Source organism: Tupaia chinensis, unplaced genomic scaffold, assembly GCF_000334495.1.
Source record: "Tupaia chinensis unplaced genomic scaffold, TupChi_1.0 Scaffold000270_1, whole genome shotgun sequence".
Taxonomy (NCBI): domain Eukaryota; kingdom Metazoa; phylum Chordata; class Mammalia; order Scandentia; family Tupaiidae; genus Tupaia; species Tupaia belangeri.
The window spans coordinates 5,002,972-5,012,826 of NW_006159750.1; the positions used below are offsets into that span (position 1 = coordinate 5,002,972).

The window sequence follows — 9,855 nt, forward strand, 5'->3', positions numbered from 1 at the left end:
ATGGACCAGAATGGCAACAGGAGCTAGGGCGGGACGGTGATGGAGGCCTAGTTTGCAGATGCGGTTTTTTCTTCCCTAGCACCCTCCCTCTTTAGGCTGGGTATCTTGAGACCGTATGATACCAGCACTGGTGTTCCAGAGCTACGGCTTTATTCACCGGTGCCCCCAAGGGGTAGGAGGGGACTTCAAAGAGTTGGAGTTTCAAGTATGCGTTTTTCGGTGTAAAAATGTTCGAAGTCTGTAATAAAGACTTTTTGAAGACCTCGTCACTTATCATTTCTCTATTTTTTTTTTTCTTTTGAGAGGTTTTTGCTATATGGCACGTGTGCTCGCCAGAAAGACGGAAAGCACGAAATCACACGCCGCAATCCCTTTTCCTCCATTCTCTCGGGATCTTGAGCACCTGTGCACACGCGCCTGGCTAGAGTTGAAGTCACCGGATCCGGGACTCGGAACTGCGGTCAACTACATGGGAATCCAGCGCCATAGCAATTATGGTGACTACTGTCCCTGAACTTGAGTTTCTAAGAATTCAGATTCTAGGGACCTGCTCAAGGTTTACTGAACTAGAATTGTCAGGGAGGTCTAGGAATCCACGTTTTTTAAAGCTTGGATGTTCAATCACGGAAATAACGTTTTTCTGACCTCTGATATCTCAACCTGCATAGGGCAATTAATCAGGGCTTCACCCTTCCTGTCATCTTCAGCCATTCTAAACTATCAGGATTAAAACTTCATATTGCCACTTGGCAGCAGATGATACCTTATTGATCGTAGGTCCCAGTGGAAAGGGTCTGTGACAGTGTGATTTAAAGACGCTGCCTCAGTACGTGCAGGAAGCCTTTCAATTCTAAAGTGTTCAGGGATGCTTATGTTGTCAACTTTAATTAGAAATAGGAATTTATTGTATAATATCATAAAGAGCTCTGTCAGTTCTTGTCTAAAATTTTGGGGCCAGCGAAGTGTGGTGGTTAAGGCGCTGGACTTCCACGTGGCTGACCACAGTTTGAATCCCTGACCTGGTCGCTTGCTTTCTCACTTAACTTTCTTTCTCTGTGTCTCTCTCTGGTCAAATTGAGAGAAAAATAATATCCAAGTTAAATAATTTTTTTTTTTTTTTTGCCAGAGGGCCAATGTGTTAGCTGGAGAGACAGAGAGAGAGAGAGAACGAGAGCACCCATGGGATGTGGTCACCCTCCAGTCTCTTTTTCATTTCTCCTTCATTTTTGAGATTTTGGGCATTGTGTCCAGCATGTTTTTCAAGCTACCTGGTCTGGAACTTGAACCTTGAGCCAACTGATTAAGGCATCCAGCTGCCTTAACCACCGGGCCACAATCTAGCCCATTATAATGGACATAGCATGTTTCTGTGAGTGATTTATAATTTTAGAAGCCACACTGCATCTGTATTTTTGTTTTTTAAAGAAAAAATACCTTAATTTTTTTTTTTTGGAGAGGTTTTGTGGCTATAGGGTGCATGCGCTCACCAGACAGAGAGAGAGAGACATAGAGAAAAAGCGAGAAATCACCCCCCAGGAGGGATGGCCACACCACAATCCCTTCTCCTCCATTCTCCTCTCGGGATCTTGGGCACGCACGCATACAAACCCGGCGTGAGTTTTAAGCCACGGGGTCCAGGACGCGAGCCGCAGGGTGGGTGTTATACGCAGGGGGCTCAGGGACGCGAGCCGCAGTCGACTACGTGGGAATCCAGCGACATAGCCATTACGCTAACTGCTGGTTCCTCCTTAATTTTTTTTGTCAGAGGGTGTATGCAGAGACCAAGAGAGGGAGAAAGCACCTGGTGGTGGGGTGTGGTGATGCCACAATCCCCTCTCCATTTTTCCATTCTGTCAGATTTTGGAGCATGCAAGTACACACACTTAGTCTGTTTTTCAAGCCATGGAGTTCAGGACTCAAACTGCAGTCAGCTATATGTGATCCAGCTCCCTTAACTACTAGGCTACAGAGCTGGCCCTAAACTTTTTAAAAAATATTTATTCCATGAGTGAGAGCAAGGAGATACAGCACCCCTGACAGGGTCTTGACACCCCAGCCTCAGCCATCCCCAGTCATGGGCACATTCACACCCTGCATACTCTCAGGTCTCTGGTTGGCAACCTGCCCAGAGGGTCTGCCTCACGGGGTGTCCTGTTTTACCACTGCACCCCTCTCCAGCCTTGTGTAATGTAAGAGCTAGTGTGATGCTTCTGCCTTAGATTCCCCAAATTGTTGAAATTACAGGTGTGCACCTGGCCTTAATGTTTTACTGGGAATCAATCTAGACTTCCTGTCTGGTCCCAATCTGTGGGGTCCCAGCACCGTGGCTTAGTGCATGCCACAGGGTCTGGGCAATGGCTCAAGGTTTGGTTTTGTTTTTTGAGAAGTTTTTGTTATAGGGCTCCTGAGCTCACCAGAAAGACGGAGAAAGCGAGAAATCACCTCCTGGGGGATGGCCACAGTGCAATCCCTTCTCCAGTCTCTCAGGATCTTGGGCACACATGCACATGTGCCTGGTGTGAGTTTAAGCCACCGGGTCCAGGACTCAAACCATGGTCGACTATGTGGAAGTCCAGCGAGATAGCCATTATGCCAACTGCTGGTCCGGCAATGCCTCAGTTTTTAGGTACCTTTACACCCAAGCAACATATTTTTGAGCCATCTCTATAAGAATTGGAGCTATATGTAAACACAAGTTGATAGGGAGTTGACTCCCAGGCACAAGGAGGCAGCAGAGTTGAGACAGAATCATGGTAAGGAACCAGGACCAAGGAGATGAACCTGAAGAAAAGTAAGAATCCAGCAGATGACTACACACGAGGTGGTCTTAAGTGTGATCTGAGCATAAATAATGCTACTCAGAGCTACTAAAATTAGTGTTGGTAAAATCATTATGAGAATGGGCTGGGGCCAGCAAGTGGTGTGGTGGTTAAGGTGGCTGGATCCCACCCACATGGCCCACTGTGCTGTTCAAATCTTGAACCTTGCAGCTTTTAAAAATACACCACGCATGCATGTGTATGTCTCCCAAATCCCAAGAGAATGAAGGAGAAGGGATTGCGGGTGACTATTCTCCCTTGGGGGAGGGGAGATTTCTCACTTTCCCTCTGTCTCCTGTAATTACTTGTGCCCTATAGCAAAAAAGCAAGAACAAACAAAAAAGCTATGTCTTGTCTTTTTTTAAATTCTAAAGGGCATGTGCGCAGACAGAAAGCACTCCCTACAATGGGCCTGGTCTTGCTGCAATCATTTTCCCTCCAATCCTTTATCCCATTGGGATCGTAGGCATGCATGTGCATGCCATATTTTTCAAGCCTCCGGGGCTGGGACATGAACCCTTGTCAGCCATGTGGGCGTTGACTGCTGCTTCAAAGCTATGGGGCCAGTCCTAGGTCCATTATTGTTTCCTCAGCACATACTTCACTCTGCCGGGTTGGGTGACCTCGGTTTACAAAATGTGAATACTGTGTCCTGCCAGAAAACAATGCTGTTCTGTCTGAAATCGTAACCTCTTTATCTCCTTTTATTTTCCCAGAGGGCATGTGTATACGCACATGAAAGAGAGAAAGCACCCCCAGCAGGTCCTGGTCACACTGCAGTCCCTTTTCCTCCAACTCTGAACTCCATCAACCCTGCGCATGTGTGTATGTGCCCAGCATGAAAGCCGCAGGGGCCAGGACTCAAACCCTGGTTGGGCATGTGTCATCCCACTGTGCTTAACTGCTGTGCTACAGGGCCAGCCCCTAAATCTTTAGTTTTTTGCCAAGATGATTTTTCCAAGTTGCACCTATGTCAACAGAACTAGTTTCTGAAAGTTGGGAAATTTCTCTCCTTGTAGTAGTCAATAGGTAATTCATAGTCATGGGTAACAGACACTTTAGGCTTCATCTTGCACAAATCTATTTATTAGAGGTGAGCGGCAGGATGTTCTACTAAGATTAATTAGCCAAGGTCCAGTTTACACTAGGTGGAAAAGAAGCCGCCATCGTTCTTTCGGGAGTAACCTCCATTGGTGGCTGCAGTGTGGGGGGACACTGGAGAAAAGAGAAGTAGGCTGTTAATTTCAGATCTGCCTTTTTGGGGAATCTAATCACGCACATATTTTGGGTACTGTGGAGAAGCTTTTGTTTTTTTTTTCCTTTTTGTTTGGGAGGGTTTTTTTTTTTTTCTTTTCCTTTTTTTTTGTTGCTATAGGGTGCGTGCACTTGCCAGAAAGAGACAGAAAGTGAGAAATCACCCCCCCATGGGGGATGGCCACACCACAATCCCTTCTCCTCCATTCTCCTCTTGGGATCTTGGGCACGCACGCACACGCGCCCGTTGTGAGTTTAAGCCACCAGGTCTGGGACTTGAACCACGGTTGACTACATGGGAGTCCAGCGACATAGCCATTACGCCAACTGCTAGTCCCAGAGAAGGTGGGGAAATGCATGAAGAAGCCTTATGGGAGATAGTTACAGGTCTTCCACTCCCAGGTTCCTGTCCTTGCTGGAAATGTTTGTCTCGCAGACCAAAGGTTGAGCTAAAAGGCTCAGGAAATTTGAGTTCGTTTTCTGCTTCTGTAGTGAACATGCCCCTGGGACTAGTTTGATGTGTGCCGGCTTAATGACTGTTTTCCAAGACCGCAGTTGTCCATGACCTCCCCCACCAGTCAGTCATCTCAATCCCTGACTCCTGGGCCCATGAAAGACTGCAGCACCCCCTGCTACCGCCACCTTCTCGCCCTTACCTATGGATCCCTGGATGCTGTGGGTGGACTCCTTCTTAGGGTTGATCCAGTGTCTGATGTTAGCCCGGGAAATGATAGAGAGTGGAGGAGGAGTGGGTAAAAATGCCCCAGGCCCTTGGGTCTTGATTCTGGACAGTGGTTTGAGGAAGAACAGGGGACAGGGAAATCAGTGAGAGGTGAGAAGGGAAAGGAAGTTGCATTACACCTTAAAAAGTAGCCAAAGGCCCTTTTTATCCTCTGTGGAATTACCCAAATAAATGATTCGTTGATCTAAGTGAGGGTTTCTACTCATTTTAGACCATAAAGATACAGAAGTTACATCACAGATATGGATGTAAAAATACAGATGTTTGTGTACCAACGAATACCTACAGCTTCTTTCCCAGGAGACGTTTTACTCTATAGGGTTGAAGGCGGTGTCCTTAGGGCGGAGAGGCTCTGCCTGTCACTTACCCACTGGTATCCTGGATGGTCTCCTGGTGCAATAGTACCTCACTTTTGTTCTTGAACGCCCCGGTGTGGTGGTCGTACAGGGCTGCTAAGCGAAAGTCCAGGTCATCCTTCGGTATCTACAGGGAAAGTCATTCCCCCCCAGGGTTAACCTGGCCACCTCTACCCACCACTGGTCAGATTCTGTTGGGCTCTACTGTTCCCCAAAAGTGTAGTGAAGCCCCTATCGGTCCTGTAATCTCCCAGCTCCTTACACACTGAACTATTGTTCTTAACGCACCAATATGGACTTGTCTCCTTTACAGTTAGTTCCAAGGAGTTGTAATAGACTCTCTGGAGACATGGAATGCTGTCCCTGACTTGGGCTCAATGAACTTTGCCTTATTCATGGATATATTCAGCCCTTGTTTCAACCAAAGAGTGAGGCATCTAGAATGATTTGCAAGTCTTCTCACTTCCCAGAGGCCAGCTACATTGATTTTGAATCTGGTAGGATCTTGGATTGGGGACAAAAGGAAGGACAAATTACCTTTCAAAAAGGACATTAGTGAGTCCTAAGTAGATGAAAAGAGGAATAATACTTCAATGCTAGGTACCTCAGAATCAAAAAAATAGGCATCTCGCCTCATGGAGGTAATTGTGGGAGTTGAGTTGAGCCGATTCCAGGGGTCCTGTTGCTGGGCAAGGTGAGTTGGGTTCTTGTACGGTGATTTCTGCAAAAGAGAAACCACACCCAGGACCTCAAGACAGGACGTCTTGCTGTTGTGGCTTCAGTGACATCCATCCGCCTATTCCATCCTACTTTATTTGAATCTCAGAAGATGACATGAGGCAAAACCCCCAAGCTTTTGAGCCCCCCACCCCAAGCTCTAGAACTGACAGAAATGGGCTGGGAATTCAAGGGAAAGGGTGGAATTGGACGAGGGATGAAGGCCGGGGAGCAGATAGGGGAGATGATGGGTTCAGGTTTAGATGTCCTGAGTTCAAAGGAATGGTGAAACTTCTTTTTTCTTTTAAGATTTAATTGCATTTATTTATTCATTCATTTTTAATTTAACTAGAGAGACAGAGAGAGAGAGAGAGAGGAAGTGAGCAAGCAAGCCCCCAGGTCCAGGACTCGAACTGTAATCAGTCATGTGGGAATCCAGTGCCTTAACCACCATGCCACCTGCTGGCCCCAGAAAAGGTGAGACTTCTAATGCAATTTACAAGCAGAACATTATATATGTGCAGCTTGTTGTAGGAGAGGACAGGACAAGTTATATATTCATAGATCTGAAGATTGTCACATGGAGTAATCGCTGAAGCCTGGAAAAAGGAGTCTGGTCAAAAGGGAAGGGCAACTTCATAAGGACTGCAACTATTATAACTGGGAGCACGGCAGGACCCCAAGAGAGGCAATCGGAGACAAAGTAGGAGAGTCCAGTGTCTAAGCAAGTGAGAACAAGGTGGTAGTAGGCAGGGCAAGGGTTCATGAATGACCTCAGGAACAACAGAAAAAGACATTCACTTCTCTAAATGAAAACCCCCAAGTGTGAATGTGAGAAGCACATACAAGGACGCTTGAAAAAGTTTATGGGAAATAGAACTAAAGGACGAGTTTATTTTGATGCAAAAAAGTTTTGAAATCTAGAGCCAGCCAGTGGTGTGGTGGTTAAGCTGGCTGGATCCCACATGACTGACCATGCAGTTCAAGTCCCAGATCTGGCAACTTGAAAAGCACACTGGATGCATGTGCATATATGCCCAAAATCCTGAGAGGAGAATGGGAGAGAGGGAACTGTAGCATGGTCACCCCCTCTGGAGTATGCTTTCTCAATTTCTCTTCTTTCACCCCCCGTGAGTACACGCACCCTATAGCAAATTTCAAAAAAAGTTTTGAAATCTATGCAGTTTTTTCATAATACACATCTTCCATGAACTTTTTCAAGACCCTCCATAACTGATATCTTTATTACATCAGTTAGAAGGCCATATTGTTCACCACTGTATTCCCAGTACCTAAGCACAGTGACCTAACACATGGTATTCGCAAATGATACAGTGATTGAACCAGTGATTGAATTCCAGTGAGTACAACTATAGCCTATTAGAAATCCCAGTCTAGCCAATGTAGTAAACGTCCTCCCCAGACGACAAAGTGCTGTGTGACCCAGCTCAATTAAACCTTAATTGGGGCTGGCCGTATAGCCTAATGGTAGGGGAGCCAGATCCTACATAGATGACCGTAGTTCAAATCCCAGCCCCGGTGGCTTGAAAAACATGCCAGGGGCAGATGTGCATATGTGTGCTTGCCCCAAATCCCGACAGGATGGAGAAATGGAAGAGAAAGGACGGCAGCATGACCACACCCTATTGGTCTTTCTCCTTTTCCATCTTTCTCTGTCTCTCTCTCTCTCTGGCCAGCGCACACACCTTCTGGCAATTAAAAAAAAAACAAGTATTTCTTCATAGGTTTGGCTATTCTTCGCTGTTGGCCTGGAAAGCTCTCTTTACATTCTCCTCAAAGGCTACATAAGACTCATCTCTTCCATCGGCAGAAGGATTGTCTTTCACTGAGAAAGTCATGACTGTCAAGCACAAATTCCGTTTTCACATGGACTTTCCTTTCATCTCAGAGAAGTCGCTTTTCTGCAAGAGTAACCCTTCCACCCTGGTCCCAGCCATTCCCTATGCTTCAGAGACCTGTACTAACCCACCTCTCCTCTTTTCTGACCCCAGTTCTCTCCCCTTCTTTTTTTTTTAAGAGGTTTTGCTATAGGGCGCATGCACTTGCCAGATAGAGAGAGACAGAGAGACAGAAAACAAGAAACCATCCCCCAGGGGGCATGGCCACACCACAATCCCTTCTCCATTCTCCTCTCAGCATCTTGGGCATGCACACACCTGCTGTGAGTTTTTAGCCACTGGGTCCGGGATGCGAACCACGGTCGACTACATGGGAGTCCAGCGACATAGTCATTACGCTAACTGCTAGTCCCTCTCCCCTTCATCACGGCGTAGCTACCGCCCTATCACTCTTCCTCCAGAGCAGACTCTTTCAAGAGCATTTACTTTCCCCACTGCCTCCCATTCCAGTCCCCTCTTCAGCCCACTGCAGTCTGGCCCTTGCCTCCAGTACCCACTGAAATGGCTCTTGCTGGTGACCAATGATCTCCGAGACTAGAGCAGGTGGGTCTGTCCTCTCCAGAACTGACCTCATTTGATCTCTGGTTTCTAGCGCTCAATTCTGATTTCCTCAGATGCTCTCTCCGTCATTGTGAGTCTAACTCTCCTGGTCTGCCTCCTGCCTCTGACTCTTCTCAGCTGCCTTCTCAGCTCTGCCTCCTCTGTCTGCCCTTTAGCTCTCCAAGAATCTAGTTTCTGCTTGTCTTATTCTCCCACTCACTGGGTGAGCCGATTCCCTCCCATGGCTTCAACTACCGTGTGGCTACCATGGCTCCCAGATGCAAGGTCTTTCTAAAACTCCTGCCTGACTGTGTCACTCTAGTGCTTAAATTCCCACCACGGAGCCCCACGCCTCCAAGACGGAGCCCTAGCTTACTGGCATAGTGTACGCAGCGCACCCAGCCCACCAGGGTTGTTTCCGCAGCCCCGATCACGCCGCCTCTCCATGTCATACCAACAGGTCAGCTCTTCTGGATTCTGCAGTTCCCAGACCGTCCACACTCCTTTCCACGTTTGCGTACCTGCTTCTCCTTTGACCTTGAATGCCCAGTTCTATTTCCTTCTTCCTAACTCACATTCCACCCTTCTGTCACTGGCCCAGCAACTTATTTTTGGGTGTCAAAACTCATCCATTTTGGGAACTTTCCTTTAAGCTGCTGACTCCCATGGCACTCTACATAAACTGTCACAGCACATGCCATTGTGCGCGCATCTTTTACGGCTGCCGTCCAACTTTCCTTCTAGAATTCCTTGAGAGCAGGAGCTATGTCTAATTTGTCTACATCTTCTCAGTATTTAGCACAGTGCCTCACATAGAGTAGATAATAAATATAGAATAAATTAAGGGCAGTTCTTTGGTCCTGTTATTAAGCCACGACTACTATTTAATTCACTTTATCTTGCCCTTCAAAGAACGCTTCTCTCTCCTACTCTTGTGTGTGCACATGTGCTCTATCACGGGTAAAATAAACTCCCAAATCGCTGACCAGCCACAGTCATGCCAAACACACACACATGCACTGCAGCCTCAAACCAAAACGGAGACTCCATTTACAAAGCATGATCTGGGGGATTCTCTCCCCCTTCATGACATCTCTTTTCAGAGGAAGGTTTTGCAAACAGGGGAACGGGTGGCTGGATGGAACCTGGGTCCCTCATTACTATAATCACTGCTTTGGGTTTCAGAGCTCCCTGTTCCTCGAGATCAGATTTCTGCTCCCCTCTGCTCAAAAGCACCTCTAAGAACGTTAGCAGACACGGACATAGGGACAGGGAGGCAGGCAGACCACAGGCTTTTCTGGTACCCGGCTGTCCTCACCAGAGTTCTTACGTTACCATCTCTGCCTCCTCACACTGAAGGAGGCTGCCGGCTACCCTGCAGGGAATCTGCGCAAGAAACCACAGTACCTTGGAAGCCCGCAGTTTTCCCAAGTAGGAATCATCGTTATCTAGCGTGGGGTGCTGGAAAGGGTCCCGGGTGGGAGGCATGGTTAAGTGCAGAGCGAGAC

The 9,855-nt window shown here is 47.3% G+C and overlaps 1 protein-coding gene across 1 annotated transcript; it reads right to left on the minus strand.

Annotated features, from left to right (window-relative positions):
* Positions 1–3,893: 3,893 nt before the first annotated feature.
* Positions 3,894–9,849, minus strand: CFAP276 (cilia and flagella associated protein 276). Its single transcript, XM_006149515.1, has 5 exons — positions 9,755–9,849; positions 5,776–5,892; positions 5,183–5,298; positions 4,730–4,857; positions 3,894–4,034 (listed from the first exon to the last, which is right to left on the minus strand). The coding sequence occupies exons 1-5, from the start codon at positions 9,833–9,835 to the stop codon at positions 3,964–3,966; spliced, it is 513 nt and encodes a 170-aa protein (XP_006149577.1). The 5' UTR covers positions 9,836–9,849; the 3' UTR covers positions 3,894–3,963.
* Positions 9,850–9,855: the final 6 nt, after the last annotated feature.

Bases quoted from the DNA above. Each gene is read 5' to 3' on its own strand.
- CFAP276 (XM_006149515.1), bottom strand. From the start codon at position 9,835: ATGCCTCCCACCCGGGACCCTTTCCAGCACCCCACGCTAGATAACGAT. The intron at 5,893-9,754 runs GTACTGTGGTTT...TCTCTTTTGCAG, and splicing joins GAAAACTGCGGGCTTCCAAG to AAATCACCGTACAAGAACCC. The intron at 5,299-5,775 runs GTACCTAGCATT...CTTTCCCTGTAG, and splicing joins CCTATTTTTTTGATTCTGAG to ATACCGAAGGATGACCTGGA.